The sequence below is a fragment of the Falco biarmicus genome, chromosome 1, assembly GCF_023638135.1.
Source record: "Falco biarmicus isolate bFalBia1 chromosome 1, bFalBia1.pri, whole genome shotgun sequence".
Taxonomy (NCBI): Eukaryota; Metazoa; Chordata; class Aves; order Falconiformes; family Falconidae; genus Falco; species Falco biarmicus.
This window is the reverse complement of record NC_079288.1, coordinates 68,472,451-68,497,458: the sequence shown is the minus strand read 5'-3', so window position 1 is coordinate 68,497,458 and position 25,008 is coordinate 68,472,451. Positions and strand designations below refer to the sequence as shown.

At 44.4% G+C, this 25,008-nt stretch overlaps 1 protein-coding gene across 1 annotated transcript in view; it reads left to right on the top strand.

The window, feature by feature from the left end:
* KIT (KIT proto-oncogene, receptor tyrosine kinase) overlaps positions 1-25,008 on the top strand; it is a 58,843-nt gene that overhangs the window by 11,741 nt on the left and 22,094 nt on the right. Inside the window, exons 2-7 of the mRNA XM_056350583.1 lie at positions 9,935-10,174; positions 13,816-14,094; positions 17,561-17,697; positions 20,397-20,556; positions 23,394-23,583; positions 24,307-24,422. Of these exons, the coding sequence (XP_056206558.1) occupies positions 9,935-10,174; positions 13,816-14,094; positions 17,561-17,697; positions 20,397-20,556; positions 23,394-23,583; positions 24,307-24,422 (1,122 nt within the window). The remainder of the gene's footprint in view (positions 1-9,934; positions 10,175-13,815; positions 14,095-17,560; positions 17,698-20,396; positions 20,557-23,393; positions 23,584-24,306; positions 24,423-25,008) is intronic.

The window sequence follows — 25,008 nt, the reverse complement described above, 5'->3', positions numbered from 1 at the left end:
TCCATCATAGCATATGTCGGGTTTCATAGTGGCTTTAACAAATAAGAGACGGAGTTGGAGAGGTGATACTCTTCAGTAAGACCAACTAATACTGTAAAGAAGACCAGGCAGGCTTTTGGCTAGGACTTCTACGCTTGTGTAAAAGAGGCAGTTTTGCTTCTCTCTTTCTTTGAGACCTGCAGGAGACTTGTGTATCTGAAAACATGTTCATTTTTCCAGCTTTGCTGGGTATGCTGCAGGAGGATATTACCTCCCTGCAAGCCATGTCTTGCTGATATCCTCGGACCATTGCATCTACAACAGTGCCGCTACTTTTAACTGATAAAACATATCTCTTGTTTCTGCTCTCTTATGTTGTTGTAGATGAGAAACTGAAAAATGCGGTGAGTGAGGTCTGTGTGACAGCCCTTGAAATGAACCCAGTGCCCAGAATGAAGGGACACTGTAAAGAGAGCAGTCTCTCTAATTGTATCCAATCACCACAATCTTACATGAAAGTCACGGACGTTTTGTCCCTTGAAGTTTAGCTTCTCAGTGCATTTGTCATCAAAAAATGTTAACTGGTTTAGAAATTGTGGTCGGGATCGGGTCGTGGTCGGGTCATTGTTTTCATTGTGCAGCATTTGTACAGCTTACATGAGGACTGCTGATGGCTATGAAGGTTATGGACAGCTACAAGGGGAAGAGGCAGAAGCTCCGAGGAGCCTGCCATGCCCTTACAGTGCATCCCAGCCCTGGGAGAGGCAAGGAGATGGAATTGCTCTTACTGGGTAGCAATGAACCCAGTTTGCTGCCAGAGTCCCCTGGGCTCTGCAGAAGGGCTGGTACTAGATGTGAGCAGGTTGTGGCTGCACTGTGAAGCTGTGCCGCGACCCTGTCGTGGGAGACGTTTGAGATAAATTTAATGTGGAAGGGGGTGGGATTTTTTTGTTTGGTTTCTCTGAAAGCAGTCTGTTGTGTTATAGAGCTGCCACAAACTTCTTGTTCTTTTAAATGTTTAGATAAGAGTTGAAAGAGGAAACGGCCACAGAGGGACTAACCTGTTGGCCTAAGGTTGGTTGTGCAGGAAATCTGTGGCAGAGCTGGGAATAAAATCCACAGCACTTGACTCTTCATCTTATTCCATCGCACTCCCACATCCTTTGTTTGCTTGGCAGCTGGAGATGGTTTCCAGTTGCTTGTGAGTGTGATGTGGACTTGCACCTGATGTGATTTTTCCGTCCTACAGAAGTGTTGTGGCTGAGGCTGAAAAGCTCCAGCATAAACCATATTTTTTTCCCCAGGATGGTGCAGTCCTTAGCCAAAGCTTTTTTTTTTGTTTGCACATCCCTTAATTGTTACAGGAACATTCTGCTGTCCTTAATCATATCCCTGCAATTTGACCTGCATTTCCTATCAGTATTATCTGAACTGTTTCTTTTTCTAACTCCTCCAGCCCTGTTTTCCAGATGTTCCTTCTGCATGCAGAAGTCACAACTGCTGCACTCCCCCTCTTTCCTCCCTCTCCGTTCATTTTTAGGGTTTAGGAAGCTGCTTGTAATATATTCTGCTTCTTTTTTCGGGTACACAGCCCTGTTCACAAGGGATCCTAGCACTGTAGTTTTAAACATTGTTATGTTACAAGAAGAAGCTAGGGTAGTGGAAGTGACTCTTTTCAGCTGTGGGAAACAAATTTAGAACATCCAAAATGGATCTTGGGTTTTCCATCTCTGAACTTTGCAATATTTTTTTTTTGCATTGTTGATTATTAATTATATGCCATTATCAACGTATTTGTTAGCATATAATAACTACCTGCTAGTTTCCCTTGAGGACAACTCTAGAGGGTCATCCAGAACCCCAGTGTGGTACTCTGGCTGTGCAGTGTATGGGGAGTGTTTGATGTTTGCAGTGGGACCCACAGTCGGTGAGTGGGATGATCTGCCCCCACTACCCCGCAGGAGCCATGGGGGCAGAGGATGGGTTTCCTCTCTTCCCCTTGTCCTGTGGGGTCCCTGTGGTCAGGTGGGCTTCACTGAGGTGGGGACACTCAGCTGAATATTGAAGTAGCAGTCCGTGTCCTTTTCCAAGGTATAAGGAGGTAGAGAGAGGGTGGGGACATGCCCACATCTGGGTCAGATAACAGAGTAAGGATGCACACCTACACCTGGAAACCTTCATTGGAGATGTAACAATGGGTTCCTCCATCCTGTAAAGTCATGGTTGTGCCTGGGGTGAACATGGAGCCCTGGGAGGGGATGCTGTATCCCTTCAGGTTTGGCACTTGGAGATCTCTTACCATCCCTGATTTATATCCTGCCAACACAAGCAATTCCCAAATTACTGGTGTCATGGCTGTAGTTACCTGTATGATTGGTGTTACTGGAGTGCACAGGAACAACAGTGGGCCTGGAAGAGCCCTGTCACGTGTCAGGTGTGGTACAAATGGAGCAGTCTCAAGATGTGAGGCATTAGCAGTCTGAGGAAAGATCAAGAGATGGCAGATGGACACACGCTGTGGGGATTAGTACACTGGATTACAAATTGTTGGTTAAACTCTCAGATTTCTGTTACTTAATTATTCCTCCAAAAAGAAGATATAAAGTCTTCCCATCTTTCTAAGCACTGTTTTAATTATTCTTTTTTAAAGACAGGCATTGTTTAGGTGCATAATACTGAGCAGATCTGATAGTCCTTGCATTTACAACCTGTTGTCCTTCGACTGCTCTACTTTTCTTGGAGATACATTACTTTCGGAAGGCAACAAAGAAACCCTTTACATTGTGGGAATCCTTTGCATGAGGCATAATTCAGTTCTTAAATTGTTTTGCTGAGAATTTGTAGGCTACATAGAAGGAACCATAGCAAGATTATCTCAAAATACAAGTGATGGTATCAACTGGAATATCATGGCTTTTGTTGTGGAGTGCCACAGTATGCTTGTTCCCTCTTTGTTTTTCTTTCCCCAGCTCTAGTATATGAAGTATTTGTGTCTCTGGACAGTCATGCTTTGCTGTGTTGTTTACCACCTTTAAAAACTCTCTAACAACTTGCTAGATAGTCCTGATAATAAGTGTTGCAAAATTTTGAACCTAACCTGAATAAGTAGGATGAGCGCTAGGAGAGAGAGCAGGTAAAAGTCATAAATGTTGCATAAAAATATGGAATTATGCTTTTCTTAATCTTTCTGACAATTATTATTTGTGGGATGCTTGTTTATTTGTTCAGTCATGTGAGTTTGTGTAGGGGATTAGTTGACCTCACGTAGAAAATTTCTGGTGGCGCTGGAAAAACAGGCGCTGGTGGACTGCCTGTTGGGTTTAGTACTGATAAATAAATCTTCATCCCAGGGAGACGGGGAGAGAAAGAAGGCTCTCATGAAAGCCCAGAGCACAAACCATAATTAGGCTCTGCAGGTGGTCTGACTGTCCTTCACTTCCTACTCTGTGGTGGATTTGTCAGGAAGAGGAGCAGTTATCTGACCTGGTCTTAATCCAGTATATACCTTAAGAAGAACTAAAGCTGTGAGATGAGTGAATTAAGTCTGGAGCATATAACTTCATCCCAACTAATTATCCGATTGTTTTGCTTGAATGTCTGTTATCTGTGTGGGTAGGGAAATCCAGCCCTTGAGAGGAGCTGCAGAATGTGTTTTTGAATGCAAGTGGTGCTGGTTTTTGAGAAATGTTCCTTCTCAGCTCAGGCCTGGCTATTATATATCCAGCCCAACTGTGACATACTGTGCTGTGCATTAGGGGGGCATGGGGTGATGATTGTTTGCAGGACTAAAAAGTTGGCCTTTGGAAGGGGAAGGGTACGTTGCTGCAGCACCTGTCAGCATTTGCATACATCACAGCGATGTGTATGGTTTGATAGATCCGCACTCATTTAGAAGGTCAGTTATGACATTAATCAATGCACTGCTACCTCCAGTGTGTCCCTTTCCTCGGCACATCTGTTGATAATGTCTTGCATTTGACCTTCACGTGCCCTTGTGCCCTATGGTTGGGTGGTTACGTGGCTTTGGGAGGAAGGAGAAATGCGATGCCTGGCTGCGCAGTGCTTTGCAGGCTGGTTTTGTCTGAGCAGTTTGGAGCCTGCAGTTACCCCCCGTGTCGTTAGTCTGCTGTCTACATCCCAGGAGAGAAGCAGAGGGAGCAGCTGAACAAGCCAGGCTGCCTGGGTGTTTCCTCAGGGGCAAGTAAGTGAGTTTGTTGTGCCTGTAGCTGTGGGGCTCTTTGAAGCAACCCCTCGCTGCAGCTGAGAGGCGCCTCCGCTGCGGCGTGCACGTGGTGCAGGGGCTGCAGCAGGGTCTGGGGGGAGCCCCCTGCCTGCGCACATGTGTGGGTTACGGTGCGGGAGCCTCTGTTGGCTGCAGGTGCGTTTCTGTTCGCGCAGCCGAGGTGTCCCGTTGGGTTCCTGTTGTTGGAAGGAGAGCGGCAGGCAGGGGCTGCCTTGGTTGGCTTTGTGCTTTGCGAGGCCTCCAGCCGGCAGCGGTGGCGTCGCAGTGGTGGTGCCGAGGCTGCTGCTGGAGCAGGGGGTGCACGGCTCAGGCTGTCGGGGTGCTGTGCTTCCCCTGGCTGCCCGTATTGTGCCAGGCACCAGGAGCTGAGGCCAGGCCACCACCAGCATCTCCCTGAGTGCTGGTGAAGGAGGGCTACCCCGTGGTGTGATGAGGGGGAGGATGGACTCAGTGAGAGGGGACCAAAGTGGCAATGCTCAATGCTATTGCATTCAACTGGGAATAAGCCCAGGTCAATCCGAGTAGGGATGTATGTTCCTTAGCTGCCTCCCAAGGTGAGTACCAGAAGGCCAGCCCACCTCAAGGGCACAGGTGGCTATGGTGGATCGTCTTGCACCCTTCCTGGGAAACCTGCATGCTCGATTACCTCTCTGAAATGCCTGTACACCAACACATGCAGCATGGGGAATAAACAGGAAGAATTAGAGCTCTGTGTGTGATCTCAGGGCCATGATCTCGTTGCAGTTACAGAGACAGGGTAGAATAGTTCGTGTGACTAGAATGCTGTCATGTATGGCTATGTAGTTTTTAGGAAAGACAGGCCAGCAAGGAGAGTTGGTGGACTTGCTCTTTATGTGAGGAAACAACTGGAATGTATCGAGCTCTGCTTGAGGCAGATGCAGAATAAGTTGAGAGCTTACAGGTAAAGATTAAGGGACAGGCCAGCATGGGTGATACTGTTGTAGGTGTTTGCTACAGGCCACCTGATCAGGAAGAGGAAGTCGATGAGGCCTTTTACAGACAATTGGAGGTAGCCTCATGATCAGAGACCCTGGTCCTCATGGGGGACTTTAACCACCCTGATATCTGCAGGTAAAACAACACAGCTCTGCTCACACAGGCCAGGCAGTTCTTGCAGAACATTGATGATAACTTTTTGACAAAGGTGGTGGAGGAACCAACCAGGCGAGGTGTGCTCCTGGACCTTGTACTCTCAAACAAAGAAGGACTGGTTGGGGATGTGAAGTTTGCGGGCAGTCTTGGTTGCAGTGACCATGAGATGGTGTTCAGGATCCTGTGTGGAGGAAGCAGGGCAGTAAGTAGGATGGCAACCCTGGACTTCAGGAGAGTTAACTTTGGGGTCTTCAAGGACCTACTTAAAGAAATCCCATGGGTTAGGGCTCTAGAAGGTAGGAGGGTCCAAGAGACCTGGCTGCTATTCAAGCATCACTCTTCTAAGCTCAAGATAGGTGCATCCCTATGAGTAAGCAATTAAGCAAGGGAACAGGAGACCTGTATGGATGAGTAAGGAGCTTCTGGCAAACCTCAAACAGAGGGAAGGTTTATGGGAAGAGAGTTTTTGGGATGTAGAAAAAGGGACAAGCCACTTGGGAGGAATATAGATATGCTGTCAGAACATGCAGGGAGGTGATAAGGAAGGCTAAGGTCCATTGGGAATTAAAACTGATGGGGGAGGTCAAGGACAACAAGAAGGGCTTCTTCAAGTACATCAGTAGGAAAAGGATGACTGAGGAAAATGTGGGCCTGTTGCTGTGTGAGTTAGGTGCCTTGGTGATCAAGGACACAGAGAAGGCAGAGTTACTGAATGCCTCCTTTGCTTCAGTCTTCACTGCCAAGCCCAGCCATTAGGTTCCTAGACCCTGAAGGCAAGTGAGGAAGTCTGGAGAAAGGAGGACTTTCCCTTGGTTGAGGAGGATCATGTCAGACATCACTTAAGAAAACTTGACACCCACAAATCCATGGGCCCTGATGCACCCCCAAGTGCTGAGGGAGCTGGCAGATGTTATCACTAAGCTGCTATCCCATCATCTCTGAAAGGTCATGGAGAACAGGAGAAGTGCCTGAGGACTGGAGGATAGCCAATGTCGCTCCAGTCTTCAAAAAGGGCAAGAGTGAGGACCTAGTAAACTACAGGCTGGTCAGCCTTACCTCCATCCCTGGAAAGGTGATGGAACAGCTCATCTTGGAGGTCATCTCTAAGCATGTGGAGGAAAAGAAGGTTATCAGGAATAGTCACTATGGATTCACCAAGGGAAAGTCATGCCTGACCAACCTGGTAGTCTTCTATGATGGAATGACTGGCTGGGTAGATGAGGGGAGGGCAGTGGATGTTGTCTGCTTTGACCTCAGCCAGGCTTTTGACACTGTCTCCCATAACATCCTCGTAGGTAAGCTCGGGAAGCGTGTGTTAGATGAACGGACAGGGAGGTGGATTGAGAACGGGCTGAATGGCAGAGCCCAGAGGGCTGTGATCAGTGGCAAAGAGTCCAGCTGGAGGCCTGTAGCTGGCGGTGCTCCGCAGGGGTCAGCACTTATTAATGACCTGGATGAAGGGGCTGAGTGTACCCTCAGTGAGTTTGCAGGTGATATAAGACTGGGAGGAGTGGCTGACACCCCAGGAGGCTGCGCTGCCATTCAGTGAGACCTGGACAGGCCGGAGAGCTGGGTGGGGAGGAACCCAATGAGGTTCAGCAAAGGCAAGTGTGAGGCTGCACCAGAGGAGGAACAACCCCATGCACCAGGACAGGCTGGGGCTGACCTGCTGGAAGGCAGCTCTGTGGAGAAGGACCTGGGAGTTCTGGTGGGCAGCAGGTTGCCCATGGGCCAGCAGTGGCCAAGAAGGCCAATGGGACCCTGGGGTGTGTTATGGGGAGTGTGGCCAGCAGGTCAGGGGAGGTGATCCTGCCCCTCTGCTCTGCCCTGATGAGGCTGCACATGGAGTGCTGTGTCCAATTCTGGGCTTCCCAGCTCAAGAGAGACAGGGAACTGGGACTAAAAAGGTGATGAGGGGACTGGAGGATATCCCTTAAGGCTGAGAGAGCTGGGCTTGTTCAGCCTGGAGAAGACTGACGGGATCTTACCAATGTCTACAAATATCTTGAGGGCAAGTGTCAAGAAGATGGGGCCAGGCTCTTTTCAGTGACAGGACAAGGGGCAGTGGTCACAAATTGCAACACAAGAAGTTTCATCTGAATATGGGGAAGAACTTCTTTACCTTGGGGGTTACAGAGCACTGGCAGAGGCTGCCCAGAGAGGGTGTGGAATCTCCTTCTCTGGAGACGTTCAACACCTGCCTGGATGGGATTCTGCCCAACCTGCTGTAGGTGAACCTGCTTTAGTAGGGGGTTGGACTAGATGATCTCCAGAGGTGCCTTCCAACCCTGACCATTCTGTGATTCTGTTGGTGTTTGTTTTGTGGCTGAGGCTGTGTGACTTGCCCAGCGCTGTTCTCCTTGGTGATGAGGCCGCAGGTGGGTAGTGGGGACCGTCCCAGCCCAGCCACACACAAACCTCCCCTGGCAGGGCCCAAGCTGAGACCTTGCTGGTTGCAGGCAGGGACTGATGCCAGTGAAGGATGTCCTGATCCTCTCCTTTCCCAGCCTTCCCTGACTTGTCTGAAGACCTAGTGCCAGAGTGGGTATACCACATTGCACTTTTGCTATTTTTTGCAGCTCATGTCGTTTGTCACTGGAATTGTCCTATGGTCTGTGGGAAACAACAGAGACGTCTTCCAAAGATGTCCCCGTGAAGGACCTGCATGGTCTTTCATGAGACCTTCTCAGGGGTCTTTGCCCTCAGCCTTCTCAGGTGCCAAAAGTTGCTGGCTCTGGTCTGAGGGGTTTGCAAATTGGAGGTCTCCTTGCCTGTACCCTGCTGTCGGGCACCTCTATGGCCAGGACAAAGGGTTTTTCCAGGTCTCCTGCCTGCTGAGCCACTGTTGGCTGGGAGCTGCTCTCCTGAGACCTTGGACTTTCACTCTTCTTGTTTGAGCTGCTGTAACACGGCTCAGGCTCACACCTGCACTTTGAGGTAGCAGATTTGAAATGAGAACTGGGTTTTTTTCTGCCTTTTTCTGGCAATTACTATTTCTAGGATGGTTGTTTATGCCTTCAGTCACAGAACCATGTACGCAGGGTTAGTGGGCCTCACATCAAAAATGTCTGGTAGCACTGGAAAAATGACTGCCTGTTGGATTTAGCACTGAAAAATACATTTTAATTTGAAGGCGATAGGTAGAGAACAAGGGCTCCCTTCAAAACCCAGAGCACAAATCAAGTGATTAGGCTCTGCAGGTGTTCTGGCCATCCTTTCTTCCTGCTCTGTGGTGGATTTGTCAGGAAGAGGAGCCGTTACTTGACCTGGTCTTAATCCAGTATGTACCTTAAGAAGAACTAAAGCTGCGAGATGAGTGAATTAAGTCTGGCGCATATAACTTCATCCCAACTAATTATCCGATTGTTTTGCTTGGATGTCTGTTGTTATCTGTGTGGGTAGGGAAATCCAGCCCCGCAGAATGTGTTTTTGAATGCAAATAGTATTTTCAGTGGTATGACTGCTACTATAGATGGATGTTGTACAATCTTCTACAACTGTGCTTCACACGAGAGGGACATTAGCTAACAGCACAGTTATTGTAAGCCAAGGGTTACCTGCAGGACTAAAGGGGAAGGGTTTGTTCCTGCAAGACCACCTCAATATTTGCATATTGATTCTTCTGATGTTCAAGTAGGTCCGTAGTAGTAAGAATTTATCTGCATTTTTGGCTATGAACTCAGTTTTGTAGGTTCACTAAGACTTTCACATCAGGGATATGCTAACTTAGCAGTCCCCTGCTTGAGTTATTTTAACAGTGGATCTAGAGAAGCCTCTTTGTGCTTCTTTCGCCAAGTATGCAGTTTAAGTTGGGAAGTAGTTGGGAATTGTGAATTGAAGCTGCTAATTTTACACAGCTTTATTTTTTGAGAACTTTTTAAAAGTTGCATTATGGCATGTTCAGTGAAAAAGAAGCTAAGAGGTCGTTTAGAGCAGCTTTGGTGACTGGGAGATGAGTGCCTCAGTGAAACTAATTTGGTAACTAGCATTGGGATGGAAGCTTGAAGAATATTTTGCATGAAATTTAAAAATTTTTTGGAGGTAAGAAATGATGAATTAGCACTTCAACTAGAGAAATAAGTATGGAAAGCGTGTACTGATGCCTTCATTAAACTGGACGCTTCTAGGAGTGTGAGTCTAGCTTTTGAATGCATGAGAGAGCAGTTAAAAAAAGATGACTGTTGAGCAAGGAAACTTTAGTTCTTGGCAACATACTGAGTAAATGACAAAGAATGATTAAAAGTGCTGCCATATAGAATCAGGCTCATATGTTCTTGAATTTAATTTTTAAATAGCTTGGGTCTGTTCCCATTCAAAAGCCAGCCCATCGCAGAAAGTGGTACATGTGAAACTAGTTTAAAATGTTTTTTTAAAGGCCAGTTTCTATCTGCGGTTGTTGCTTGCTCTGTGTGCCAAAGGTCTTACAAGTCAAAAGGTGTCTGTAGAATTTCACGGTGCCATTGCAGCTTAGTATTTTTAAGAAATAACTCCCGAAATATTAACTGCACATATACAACTATAAATAATGATTTTACTGCAGATAAATATATGATGTTGTATTGAAAGACATTGTATTTTGGACTTTTTTTTTTCCCCCAGGTGGTTTACTGCCCCATGAAGAATCTTCACTGGTTGTGAATAAAGGCGAGGAATTAAGGCTGAGATGCAATGAGGATGGACCCGTGACTTGGAATTTCCAGAACTCAGACCCATCGGCAAAAGCAAGGAGTTCCAATGAGAAAGAGTGGTACACCAAAAATGCAACAGTCAGAGACATAGGCAGATACATATGCAAAAGCAAAGGGAGTATTGTCTCATCTTTTTACGTTTTTGTTAAAGGTAAATACCAATGAAGGCATTATTCCCCCCCCCCTTTTTTTTTTTTTTTTTTTTTTTTTTTTTTTTTTTGCAAAATAATAGGACAGTAAATGCTGGAGGAGGGAATGAATGTGAGGTACAGAGGAAGAACACAGTCTGATAGCTTCTTCCTTGTCCAGTAGAAAGAAAACTTGCTCCCAGCTTTGTTTGCAATGGCCTTTGTCACTGCAGCACAGTTCTGGATGAGTTTCTCTTTACATCCCTGTTGTTTTGTGGTGAAATATACCTGAGCTCCCTAGAAGCTAGCCAAGTGACCTGAATCAGTTCTATGAGTCAGTTGTACTGTAAGGAAGGAAGCAGTATGTAGAAATGTCTTTTTAATTCCATACCATCCATCAGTACAGAGTCATGTAAGTTTGGCCCCAAGCTCTTGATTTATTGAGGCAGTTAGCTAAAGGATTTGGCTTTTTGAGGCTGTGCTCTCAGGCTTCACCAGCAGGCAACAATGATTCCTCTGCCTCCAGCTCCTGATCCACCTTGTGACCGATCAGAAATGTCTCAGATGGGGGAAAAAAATGCCTCTGCTCTGACACATTTTCACAATCCTTTATTACCGTTCTTTCTGCAGTGTTTTCAGATCTCTTCATTTGTTGGCTCCTGGTCTGTGGCTGCATCAGCTGCCCTCAAGCTGACAGTTTACCATGCCTGGCATTCCCTTTTCCTTTCCATGGAAAAGAGCATTTTGCTTCTCCTTCACATAGCTCTGGTGGCCTTTCTTCCCTGTCAAGGGAGAAAAGTCCTACAGCATCCGCTTTCTTAGAGACAGCGTTTGTTGTTCAGCAGGGGTTGTCTCAAAGAGCCTCCTCTGAATCCTACCAATCCTTTGACAATTACTGCAAGGTTGTTCTGCAAGACAGGGAGACAGCAGCATAGCACAGTGAAGAGTATTTTCCTAAAGGAAGATACCTGATGTAGTGGTCACGCAATTTAGAGAGTGCTCCTTTAACTGCTCCTGAATTGTTCAAAGAGCCATGCAGCTACCATGCATAAGTTTTCTTGACCTGTTTTTCTCTGAGACTAAAGGAAATCTGGCATGTATTTTACCTATATGTGACAAACATTGTTTACTTTATCTACCATGACTGGTAGACTGAAGGTAATGGTAATTATCCTAGAGAGCTGCAATCATAGAGATGTTTGTGCCTTCCATCACGAGTGACTCCTTCACCTCAGGATAGCAAGTGACGCTGCAACTGAGCGTGATTACCAAAGTGTCAGAGAAGATGTGTGGCCTTCGTGCAACATGTTGTTAATTTCTTTGTCTTAATTGTGTGAAAAATGTGCAAGCTTCACTTGGACAAGTTCCTGGCAGTAAAATAAGTGAGGTTGGCCACCATTTTGCAATAGGCTGTGGCTTAATGACACCTTACATCACCTTGAAGATGCTACCACGAGCTCAGCTGCTTATGGGGTTGCCATAAGCACCCCATACACTTCCTGCTTGTGAAGCTGGGAATGCAGAGATAACAGGACCAAGAACCTTGATCCTGTGCAGTCCCAAGTGGCACATAAAATGGTGGCAGCTGTTTATCTTTTACATCTGTCTGGATCTATGAAAAGCAAATTTTCTATGCTTCTGTGACCAAGGATGACACAGTGCTGGCAGACTATAGGTGCTTACCTCTTTCACCTTTCTGCTTTGGCAGAGGGTGCCTGTGTTGTATCTGTAGAAGCAGTTTGTGTCCCTATCCAAGCAAGGTTAGTGAAGATCAGGCTAGTTCAGACACTTACATAGGAGAGAAAAAATCTCTTGATTTTGATCTCAAGTCTTTTCAGACGCAAGCAATGATAAGCACCACAACTTGTGTTCGAAACCTGAGGTATTCTCAGAAAACAAGTACTACCCAAGATTACCTGGGGTGGAAAGCCGTGGTGGAAGAACTTGACCATGAGCAGCCTTGTTTGTGCCTGGATTCCGTACAGCAAGTCCTCTCATGTCTTCTCACCATGATGTCTCCCTTCCAGAGAGGGATAAAAGATGAGAGGGAGCACCTCAGCCATTCTGTTTACCCCAGCCAAGGCCTCCCCTGCAATTTCAGCTGTTAGTGAAGCAGGTCTTTGTTCCTTTCTTCTGTTTTCACAAATGTGTGTGTGTGTGGTTTGTTTTTGTGTGGTGTGGGTTTTTTGTTTTTTTTTCCCCTGGGAAGCCATACTTTCTGCATAGTGAAGATGTCTTGGCTCTGTCCATATTGGTTTCCTCTCAGTCCACTTTTTCTCCAATCAGTTAAGTCTTTGTCAGGAGGGACATTTAGATGAGTGCTTCTAGTCCTGCTCAGGAGTGACAGATATTCATAGCATTTTTCTATCTGTGTGCAAAGCATGACACTTTGGTTCTGTTCAGACACGCTTTATTTTTTCATTTGTTAATGGTCTCCATCCTCTAGTCCTAGACTGATGCTTCAAAGCTTTTAGTTTGTGGAGGCTACTTGGGTGGCGGTATCAACTGAGGTTAAAACTATACTCTCAGTCTAAGCTAGAAATCAGCCAGTAACTTCTCTGTCCAGTGATGAGCACCCTTTGACTTGGCATTTCCTAACTCTTTATGTAAATGGCCTTGCTTTATTTTCAGCCTGGTACTTCTCATCTTAAACCAAATGCGCGTTGCGCATCATCTTAACCTAATTCTCTCACTCTTCCTTGTTAAGTTGTGGTTTGTTGATCTTTTATCATTCAAGTTGTACAAAGCCAGTTTGCAATAAAAAAACCCCAAAAAACAACAACCAAAAAAAAAACCCCAAGAAAACTTTTCCCCTCTGTTTCTACATTTCTGATTCATGCTACTCTGTAGGGAGGGCAGGTAGGAGCTGAAATAGGCTTTTACAGAGTGCTTGTCACCATACTATCCTTTATTTTTGTGTTTGCCTACTAATGGCCAGGTTCTTAGCATTTCAAGTTTGTCACCTATGATGGGCTTCAACCTTGGCTGTAGAAATGTTTAAAGTACTGTATGTTTGTGTGCTGTTGTTGGCTGAGATTAAGCGCTCAATAAAAGCTATCTTGTGAAAGATTACATGATGATTTTTCAGTCAGATATGCTGTTTGTATCCCCTCCCCCCCCCCTTTTTTTTTTTTTTTTCTGAGGAGGCTGAAAAAAAAACCCCTGCTTTCAGCAGGGGAGAGAGAGAAGTTATTTTACAGAAGTGAAAACCGTAATTTAGGTGCTTTTCAACTTCCATTTGCTCATAAATTTCTTCAAAATCCTTCTGTGGGCATGAAACCTTACAGTCCTGCCATTGGCTAGAAGCAAATTACTTTTAATGGTCTGTGAAAATCTGTTTACTGTTTTGGGGTTGGAGGGTGGAGGTTTTGGAGAAAAAAAAATAAATCATCTCCATCTCCAAATAAAAAAGCAGTAAGATTATTTTTAGTGCACATGATTCTTTAGCGTGTCTGGTATTGAATCCTACTGCACATCTCCTGTTGTGCTGCTCTTTTAATACAAAATTTAATGTCTCTTGGTAAACATGAATTGGGTGATACTTGGTTTTACTGGCTGAATGTAAAATTTTCTTTGATCTAAGTGCCCAGTTGCAGAGTTAGGGTCATCAGAAGTTCCCTGTGCAATGCAAACTTCTCTGACAGATCTTTGTATTTCTTCACAGATCCAAATGTGCTCTTCCTTGTTGATTCTCTGATCTATGGAAAAGAAGACAGTGACATCCTGCTAGTGTGCCCGCTAACAGATCCAGATGTTTCAAATTTCACACTGAGAAAATGTGATGGCAAACGTCTCCCCAGAAATATGACGTTCATTCCCAATCCCCAGAAAGGCATCATTATAAAGAATGTACAGAGGTCATTTAAGGGCTGCTACCAGTGCTTGGCCAAGCACAATGGAGTTGAGAAAATATCAGAGCACATTTTCCTGAATGTGAGGCCAGGTAACACAGGATTTTTGTTTTCTTGTAGAGCACCTGATTTTACCCTTCACCTCCCAGGAGCTGATGGGAAGTGCTGTGAAGCCTCAGCTTGCATCCTGACCTTGTCATGGGGAGGCTGGAGGTGGTGGATTCCTGGAGGCTTCTACTCAAAGCCAGAGGTGCTTGTGCACCTGGAGATTGCTCTGTGGCACCTGTGGCTGCTGCAGCCTGTTCAAAGGAGGGTGGGGGCTTATAAAGCTTGTCCTGGGCAAGTTGTGTTGGGGCACGGTTTGATCTCGTGACACTTGGCTTGTGGCTGTGCTGAGCAGTTGGCCACGATCACTTTTATTTTCTGTTCCTGGTGATTTCCAGGTGTTTTCTTCACCATTCTAAGAAATGTGGGTGTGCTATTAAACTGTGGACAGACCAGTGCACTGAGGTTTGGACAGGTTTGTGCAGGCAAGGTGGAAATTTAGGTGCCTGACTTATATGTCTGTTGCCCACAAGTGACAGCAGAAGGAACTGATTGATGGCATTGAAGAGGGATTCATTGGAGAGGCAGAGCTTGGGGGAGCAAAGGGCCCTTGTTTGTCTCTTTCTTCGTGATTGAGGATGATCACAACAGTAGGCATGTGCCCAGATCATGATGAGAAGTACACTGTGGCTGAGCTGCCAGATGCAACACTTGGCTCTGCAAACCTCTTGATTAATCATAGAATCATTTAGATTGGAAAAGGCCCTTAATGATAATGCCCTATATCTGACCTTCACGTGCCCTTGCGCCCTATGGTTGGGTGGTTACATGGCTTTGGGAGGAAGGAGAAACGCGATGCCTGGCTGCGCAGTGCTTTGCAGGCTGGTTTTGTCTGAGCAGTTTGGAGCCTGCAGTTACCCCCCGTGTCGTTAGTCTGCTGTCTGCATCCCAGGAGAGAAGCAGAGGGAGCAGCTGAACAAGCCAGGCTGCCTGGGTGTTTCCTCAGGGGCAAGTAAGTGAGTTTGTTGTGCCTGTAGCTGTGGGGCTCTTTGAAGCAACCCCTCGCTGCAGCTGAGAGGCGCCTCCGCTGCGGCGTGCACGCGGTGCAGGGGCTGCAGCAGGGTCTGGGGGGAGCCCCCTGCCTGCGCACACGTGTGGGTTACGGTGCGGGAGCCTCTGTTGGCTGCAGGTGCGTTTCTGTTCGCGCAGCCGAGGTGTCCCGTTGGGTTCCTGTTGTTGGAAGGAGAGCGGCAGGCAGGGGCTGCCTTGGTTGGCTTTGTGCTTTGCGAGGCCTCCAGCCGGCAGCGATGGCGTCGCAGTGGTGGTGCCGAGGCTGCTGCTGGAGCAGGGGGTGCACGGCTCAGGCTGTCGGGGTGCTGTGCTTCCCCTGGCTGCCCGTATTGTGCCAGGCACCAGGAGCTGAGGCCAGGCCACCACCAGTATCTCCCTGAGTGTTGGTGAAGGAGGGCTACCCCGTGGTGTGATGAGGGGGACACATTAGTGTTTGGTCCATGGCTGGGGCTCTGTGACCTGCCCAGTGCCATGCTTGTTGGTGGGTGGGCAGGGGGTGGGCAGCAGAGGCCATCTCAGGTGTGGAGTTTGTTGTGGCAAATTCAAGAAGTCTTTTTTTTTTTCTGATTATTTGGAAACTCTGATTCTATGGTTCTATATAGTGAGTATTAATGGATACTGAATTTCAGTTAATGAGAAGAGAACAAAAGTTTAATCAGTACAGGCATCTCTAGCATTCTTCTTTGATGACAAAAATCAAGACGTTCTTGCTGTCTTGGTTTTTTCAACTGTGTTTTCGGTGGTGGCCGAGGTAAGCAAGCAGTTGATTGACATAACTGACATTTCTCCGACATAAGAGAGTGCATGCTGTGGAATTGGAATATTTCATTATTTACAGGATAAAATTCTGTACTTGGCAATACAGCACTGACTTCAGATGGGAAGGTGCTGACCCGCATCCATCGCCAGCGGCTCACTGACGGTGGGCAGCTGTCGGTGGTCAGTGGGACGTGGGACCGTCTGCCTGTGTTCTCCGCCTGGGGTGGGTGTGTGGCAAGCGGGATCATGTGCCAAAGGCCATCAGCAGCGAAGCAGTGTTGTCTTCCTCAGTGCTGCAGTGCTCAGCCCTTAGTGAATTCACTGGGTAAAACTCCCAGTTGCTTCTTTGCTGAAGATTTAAGTGCACAGGAGACCCTTTGGTGGGCAGTGTTTTTTTTTCATCACGACTGTGGCACCCAGACCCTCAGGCCTGAGCTTCTGGTGCAGAAAGACAGAAGAGGCACCCATGAAGCAGAGAGCTGTGCAGGCATACTCGGATGTACACCAGCCCTGCTCCGATAGCACAGCCAGTGTTTATGTCCAGCCCTTCTCAAAACAATGAGAGCCTTTATGGCCTTACGGGTTTTTATTATAGATGTTTCTGGCGGGTGAGAACACAGCATGCCTTCTGCACTGGCTTCCTCCTGTCTCCCGGGTACTGCTGAATGCCGGGGGCGGGTTTTTATGTGAGCCTTTATATCTGAAGAGCAAACATGTTTCTTTGTTCCCTCCCGTAGCCACTTACTGCAACATGAGGAAAACGTTATTGTTAAAGTATGAATGGCTGAAAAGTGTGGTGTTTTCCTAAGTTTCATGTAATTTACCTAAAAGACAACTACAAAGCTTGTGTCAGAGGCAGGAAGAGAGTCTGGGAGACCTTGTCTGATATATGTTACATTCATAGTTAGAAAGTGAGTCTTCCTGCATAAAGGCCCTAGTGGGAAGTTCACTGGAGTCTCATAAATGAGGAAAATTTGAAGAAAGGATGAAGAAAACAGTAAAACAAACTGTGGAGGGAACAGAGAAAGAGCTGAAGAGCTTTGCAGCACTAAGAGACACACCTTCCTCAAATATACCCAGTTGTTGACAAAAGGCATCTCAAAGCAGAACAGGGATGCAGATAGCCCATGGCTGCTTGTAACCAACTACGTCTTGGGTGACAAACTTGTCCATGGTCTTGGCTCCAGCCAACTCTGCAAGCCATTACTGTGAGCAGAGGTTGTGGCGCTTTTAGGGGCAGATGTGCTGAAGTCCTTGAGCTGTACCTGTCCTTCCTAGGCTGTCCATCAGGGGCTTTTCAGGGACCTGTCAGACAGCACTTGGTGTCTGCTGTATTATTTTATATTTAGAAGTTGCAGTTAATGCTACGCTGGTCTTCCCCAGTGGCTGATCCTCACCCTGTTTTTGGTTCCAGAGTCAACTTTTTAATCCCTGAGGTTTCTTTACACAAGTTGCTACACTCAGACAAGTATTATCTAACTTTGTGTTATTTGTGTAACTTGAAGGGAGATTGATGCAGAAATGGGCTTATTGCAAAGGAACAACTGTGTAATGTGTTAAAGAAATTTGAATAGCTCTTGGAGGCCTGAAACTTTATTGGAAAGTTAATGACTGGTGATTTTTATCCCCCCTTGGAAGCTCTGAAGCTAATGAAAAGTAACATACTTCTAAATTGTTTTCCAGTTCACAAAACTCTTCCTGTCATCACCTTATCCAAGAGCTATGAGCTTCTCAAAGAAGGAGAAGAATTTGAAGTTACATGCACAATCATGGATGTGGATAGTAGTGTAAAAGCTAGTTGGATTTCTCACAAAAGTGGGGTGAGTTCCTTTTTAATTGTATCGTGTATTCCTCGGCACAGTACACAAACTCTCTGTAGACATTCACATGCTTGTCTTGGATACCCGATGCTACATCAGTTTGGATGTGTTGCATTTCCAGAGGTCCCACATTCCACAGACTAGTGAGCAACCAGCAGCAACTGTCCTGTGCCCATGTGGAGGGCTGAGAGGAAAAGCATCTGCATGAGCTTCTCTTCCCAAACAGAAATTAAAGTTAGGCTCTTCAATGTGAAGTTTAGGTGACCTCTGTTGGGCTGCCTAAATACGGAAGCACGGAGTGCCTACACATCACATTGCAATCAATGGGAGCTGCAAATATCAACACATGGACTGCAAATTACATATTCTAGTCGTTATCATTAACAGTAAAATACCTGCTAATTAGCATGGGATTGTGTGTGACAGGAATAGTAGTAAGCATTCACAGGAATGATTAATTCATTTAAATTACATGGTGTGCCTCACTAACTGGGAAAGTTCTGAAAAATGAACCAGAGAACTGGCTTCTGTCTTTAGTGATAGATGAAGTTACTGCCTGGCATCACCAAATTAAATTATTGGCAGGCTAAGTGCTCCAGGAGAGTTCATTATCAGCAGCACAGCTATTCTGCAAACGAGAGGCAGAGAGATCCCCTCCCCTGGTCAGCCAGCGTGCTGCCAGCTCTGCCTTTGAAAGAAGCAGCAGGCACTGGGTTGTTTTTAAGGACGCTTCTTGGTCTTCCGGGTATACTCGGAAATTAATTAAAAGCCCTTTGAAGACCTGTTAGTAACTCCTGCTGTATACGCTCCCATGCTAATTGGCTGGTCTTTTACTGCTAATGTTAGTGACCAGAATACGAAATTCGCAGTCCACGTTTGCATGGAAAAAAGGGCTTCTGTGATGCTGTGATGTTTGGATAAATCACGTCTCCTCAGACAGATAGCGAACGGGAGGCCCGTTCCCTGGAGCTGGGCATGCCATGCTTACCTAATCGGCTGGCTCTGGCAGAGCTGCTTTCGCTAAGTGCTCGCTCTCCAGAAATCCCACCTCGCAGCTCCGAAGGTGTGGAGATCTAAATGACATGAAGGCAGCATGGGAGATGCATATGGGGCTTCTGGTCCTGTGCCAAGGTCAACTGCAAGTCTTTCATCTGAGAACTTAATTTCTTTTCTCATTCCTCTCCCTTTTCTTTGTTACAGTGTGATGAAATCAGGGCTTTCCCTGAAGTTTTTGTGCTTTATCACTTTTCATTTGATGAGTAAAAGCCACAAGGAAAATATTTTTGATCAAATAAGTTTGACCTTTCTGTCCTTTCTGGTAAATAGCAGGGGATGCTATCTTTTAAATATTGACTATCAAATTAAATGTTGTACTGAAATAGAATACATAAAAAGTCATGTTTAAATAGGTGTGGAATTACATTTTGTCCTGAATAGGTGAGAGGAAAAAAACCCAAAATACTTTTTCCTTGTATGACTGAAGTTATCGCCACTTTTGAAAAATTAGGAGACTTGTTACAAGCAAGCATATCCAAAAAAACAGACTTCTATTTGTGATTATTATAGCTCAGGAGGAATCAAAATTACATTGAGAAGATTAAATTTATCTAGAAGCTCTTGAAACCTCCAAGAATGAAATCATTCTACTAGAAAATCATAACAAGTCCAGGTCTACATTTGGATTAATCAATGTAAATTTATCAGTCTTTTCAACCACATAGAGCATTCTCACAGAAACTAAAGTCAACATCTCAAAGCATTTATTTTTTCTATGCATACGTAGGCATAGAATCATGATATACTTAATGCTTTCAAAAGAGAATGAAGTTTCTAGTTGCCTTAAGGTTAATAAATCTAGATTGCTATGGACCAAGAATCAGAGTGGCTTCCAGTGTACGCCTGCTGCCAGCAGGTCACTCTGCAGTATGTCTGCAATCAGGAGATGCTGGGGCCTCAAGGCACAGAGCAACCCAGTTTAAAATGAAGGTCCAGCACCTTAAATTCTCTCTTGTCATTCACTGAGAAGCATTGCAACCATTAAAGAGCAGTGATTTTTAGGCACCACTTGAGTGGCGAACCACACTTCAGAGTTGCAATGGCTTTGTACAATAGCTGCAGCTTCTGAGCATTAGGAAGGTCAAAACCCGGTGGTCATTTTGCATCAAGCCCTACAGCTAGAAGTGTTGTTAGTGCAAATAAAACCTTTGGTTGGTTCCTTACCTTCATCAGCATTAGAAATTCAGCCAGAGTGAGCTGGGTCTGACCTTGACACAAGGCAGTTGACCTTGGCACAGGCACCCTTTTCTTCACATGACTGAAACGTTTGAAGAAATTAAATGTTTAATCTTTGTGGCTTGGGCTGGTCTCTCCCATTGGCACTGTCAGGGCAGGTGAACACACATACATGCACACACATACACACATTCCTGCCTTACAGTGGAGCTTGAGGAGGGGAAAAAAAAAAGGAATAAGGGGAGGGGATAGGGCTTAGGAGAGGACATTATCTCCCAAAGACAGCTGATCACACACTTGTTTTGCATGGAGAGATTCTAGTGACAGGTTTGTCGTGCTGGCTTATTATTCCGGTTTAAAGTTATGAATATTAATATAGCAAAGTTATAATTACTTCTATTTTTAATTTATCTGGGAAAGATGCTGCATACACAGTGTTTTAGATGTTAATTGTTTTTTACCGACAGATTGTTACAAGCAAAAGCAGAAATTTGGGTGATTATGGATACGAAAGGAAATTAACATTGAACATCCGTTCAGTGGGAGTTAATGATTCTGGAGAATTCACATGCCAAGCAGAAAACCCTTTTGGAAAAAACAGTGCCACAGTAACCTTGAAAGCACTAGGTAAATGGTTCTTGTAGAAATCTTAATTTTTTTAAGAGTGGGAGGTAGAAAGTGAGAACACTAGGAAGCCTTCCCTTCCATCTCTCTCCTTTCCCATAAACCTCAGTGAGTAAAGTTGCTTTATTAAAAGATTATTGTTGACTGGTACCATAGGGGATGGCTGAGGAAGTATTGTGGTGTGTATGACCACTTTAATTTCTGTAACCCTTTGCATGGTATTGGAATGTGATATTAGAACAACCATCCAACAGTGTTTCCATCTCTCTGGTTTATCTCATTCTTCCCAGTTTAATTTTAAATTTAGATCAGTCTCAGCAAGTAGTTTACCTTTGCCTGGTACTATCCCTATGCTTAAGTAATTTCACAGTACAAGCTCAAAGCATATCTTTAATATCTACCTTCTAAGCATGGGAAATGTTGCTGACATTGGCATGTCAGTGTTTTTTACATAAAGCTATATATGTACCTCTATTTAAAATAATGCTGTGAGGTATGTGGCAGTATGCATAGACAGCATTAAATTGTTCCAGAGCTCGCCCCCGTGGTAAACACACTATCCATCACTTCCACAGGTTTCGGATTGTGTCCCTTAGCAGTGAGCAAACTCCCTCCCTCCTCTTGTTCGACTTGCTTAGTCTGCTATATATTAGCTTTGTGACACACAGTGCCTTTTGAATTTTAAAGCTGCTGAAACCTGCTAATTTGATAAATTAAGGACAATTAAGGACATATTGATATAGTTAATAAGATCATTCTGAAGAAGCCTGTGTAGTTGGCTACAACTGTTTCAGTTCCTTGCCATTCAAGGATGTAGTAACTGAGGGAAGCGTAGCCTTGGATCCTTTTTGCTTTTCAAATCTGTTTTTCTGTTGCACAGTATTCCTGCAACATGACTTGTTTTCCTTTCCCTGGTAACTTAAAGAAAACAGAAGTGTTTGACCTATGCGGGTCAAATCTTCAGCAGAGCAGCAGAGGTTTGAGTGCCCTTAACCTTGCTCCACCATTTGAGGGGGTCGGCTCATAACAGCAGTGATGTCTTCCTCATTTTTTTACAGGAGAGACTAAATTCATGTGTTAAAGAGTGAACCACTGTGAAGTACCAAAGAAAATCTTTTCCCAAAGGGGAGCAATATGAAAGCTTTTATTATAAGAAGAGGGAAGTTCTTCACTACAGAAATTCTTAGGACTACTACGTATGCAAATGTGGCTTTAGAAAGGATTCACTTTAGAAGGTCTTGGGACTAAAAGAAAGCATGACATTATAAAAAGCCGAAAATAAAGTAACAAGTTTGTATTTAGTAAAATGCAGTGTGTATTTAATTTAAAAAGTGAGAGAAAAGCAGGAATCTTTCCTTTTCAAGATACTTTTCTCTCCCCACCCTCTCAAATTTGACTTAAAATAAAATAAACTCTATCTCATGGATGCCTTTCATCATTCATTGTCAAACTGACTATATTTACCTGAACTGTGCCAGGTCCCAGAGTCCTGGGAAGTGGTGTATGGTGTGTACTGGAGAGATCCTGGGATTGTATCAGAACCTAAATTGCTGTGGCTTTAATGTTAGCCAAAATGTTTACAAGAAATAATGACTTATTTTTGGTAAATTTTCCTAATTACTTTTTTTGACAGTTAATTTACCTAACTTTAAACGGTTTCTAGAACATCATTTTGGGGACTGATAGCACAATCATAAGATTTTATTTGCAGGCTCTTGGGTCCGAGTTTGAATCTAGGTTGTATAGAGGATCCTCTGTTTATGTAGAAAATAGAAAAACTCTGTGAAGGAATTAAAAATCTTCAGTTTCCAGATTTAAAACCTTTTTATCTTTTCTAATGATGGAGAGCATTTTAGAGCATACCTGCCTGCTGTGAGTTTACTTCATCCTTTCTTCTCCAAAGCATCTGTCAAGTGCTATGGCAGCTCCATATGCTTTCAACAAGCCCCGCTGGCTCTGGTTTTCCTGAGCTCAGGTGCCCAGCTGGCCACAGCAGTTTGATTACTATGAAGTGGGAAGAAGCAGTGATCTGAGGTTGACTTTTTGTCTAAATTCAGGCACTCTCAGTAAATGTGTTTCCTTGTAATTGCAATCTGCCTGTCAAACTGATAATTCCCGTATGAATTTGTGTAATAGGACTGAAAAATTCATCTTTTCAAAATGAATAATCCTGAAGCTGATGAGTTTATTAATGAAATTAAAACCACTGCAGTAAGGATGCTGCTCCACATGATATTTTGGAACGGAACTGCGCAATGATAAATGGTATCTGCCAAATAAGAGATTAAGACCCAGCAGCAGATGAAGAGAAATGCCTTAGTTTAAAACAATTGGTATCCAGGGCTGTGGACTTAGCACATTTTTGTCTAATTACAGTTTTTAATAGCTTCATGTGTAATGTCAGTTTTAATTACACTTTACAAAGAAACCTTAAGTACTCTAGTATATTGTCATAAATGATGAATTTATTTTGCTTTTTTCTTAGTGTTTCTTTCATACCAGACAGTTAGCAACTCTGATTTTTGGAAAAATATAAATACTTGAGTAGAATGAAACATGTGCTTGCATTTTTCCAAACACAAATAGAGGGTATTTATCACCAGAAGATGGAATTTCTTTCAAGGCACTCGAGGCTGCTTTAAGTCCTGTGCCACTTTGCTGTGTGTAGCTAGTGGCCTTGGTTTTGGCAGGTGAGGGTTCAAGTTCTTTGTAGGTAAGGTTTCCTGTTTCACAGCTGAATGTTTGATCACTGATCTTGAAGAAGTCTAAGTGTGGTTAGAGCACTGGCAGTCTTCTAAACGGCCCTGAAATTGTTTTTGTTCTCCTCTTATGGCCATCAGCTAAAGGATTTGTCCGTTTGTTTGCAACAATGAATACCACAATAGATATAAATGCAGGACAAAATGGAAATTTAACAGTTGAATATGAGGCATATCCAAAACCAAAGGAAGAAGTCTGGATGTACATGAACGAAACATTACAGAATTCATCAGACCATTATGTCAAGTTCAAGACTGTGGGCAATAACAGGTAATACGAATGACTGTAAGTGCTATCGGTTTCACTTTGGAACAGTGAAGTAGATAGGGTCTGCTCTGGAAAGAAGAAAACGGAGATGGTGAGAAAATTATCATTATAAAAGATCTTGTAGTACGCGTGGCTTACCACGGTAACTGGTGCAGTCTGCTGACCTTGATTTGGAATAGCATTGAGCTAACCACACCATCAGAGAGGACCAGTGTGCCATATACGCATGACTCACCTACAAGATGCAATTCCTGCCCAATAAGCAAAAATAAGAATTTAAAGTTGTTTGTGTGTGTGGAGACTCCCTCTACCACCACGGCAGAGCCCAATGCTCTGGATAAAAGCTTATGCTTTTATTTCTGCTGTGCACTGTTCCCTCCTGAATCCTGGACCTCCAAAAATCCAAAAGCACCTAGCAGATGTAGCCTGGGTTGTGTGTGAGTTCCCTCCTCGGGGAGTAAAGGAGCAGGTGGTGGTGTGTGTGTGTGTAGGGTCTGAGCCTGGTGCTGAACTGTCACCCGGGCACACATCCGGGTGTTAGAAGTGGTAAAACCTTTGGGCACTGTAGTGCAAGTGCAGTCATAATGCAAGATAAGAATGTTTGCGTGGTCAGTGTCTGCAGAAGAAGACGGTGTGTTAATAATTCACTCTTTAGCTTCCACGTAGCAATTGCCTGTTCACCGCAAGTTGCGAGCATCAGTAATGCTTGATTTTTTTTCTTTACAGTTATACAAGTGATCTTCACCTTACCCGATTAAAAGGAACAGAAGGAGGCATTTACACATTTTTTGTGTCCAATTCTGATGCCAGCTCTTCTGTAACATTTAATGTCTATGTGAAAAGTAAGTAAAGTGAACAGTCTGAAATATTTCATTATCACAGTCATTGTATTTTATACAAAATAATGTATGCACAAGATGTCACAGTGTGGCTCAGTATATGAGAGGCTTTCTGAAGCGAAGCACATGCTGGAAAACTATTTAAATGTCAAGATATAAAAGTGCAGAGTACTTACACAAATCCACCTACTATCCAGCATGACCTTCCATTCTAGTGAAACTATGCTAGATGTTACCAGAAAGCAGCTAGATAGTTTATATAGGAAAAAAACTGTATCACCTGGAAACACAATCTCAAAACCAAACATGTACCATAAAGCTTTGATAATTTCAGGTGGAGCAGGATATGCTGGGATTATAATTTGCATTTTTGGCAGCCAAGTTAAGCTATTAATTGTCTTTAATTCATTTGGGTTGGATGCAGAGTTTGAAATCTTGTCAGGAGAATTATACACTTGTGCCTTTTGGCATCTAAATACTCCTTTATAATGATATAGATCACCATTGTTATAGAGAAATCTGCATAACTTTACAAACGTATGTGCTGTCATCTTCAGGACATGCTTGTTAAAGACCACCATCAGTCTCA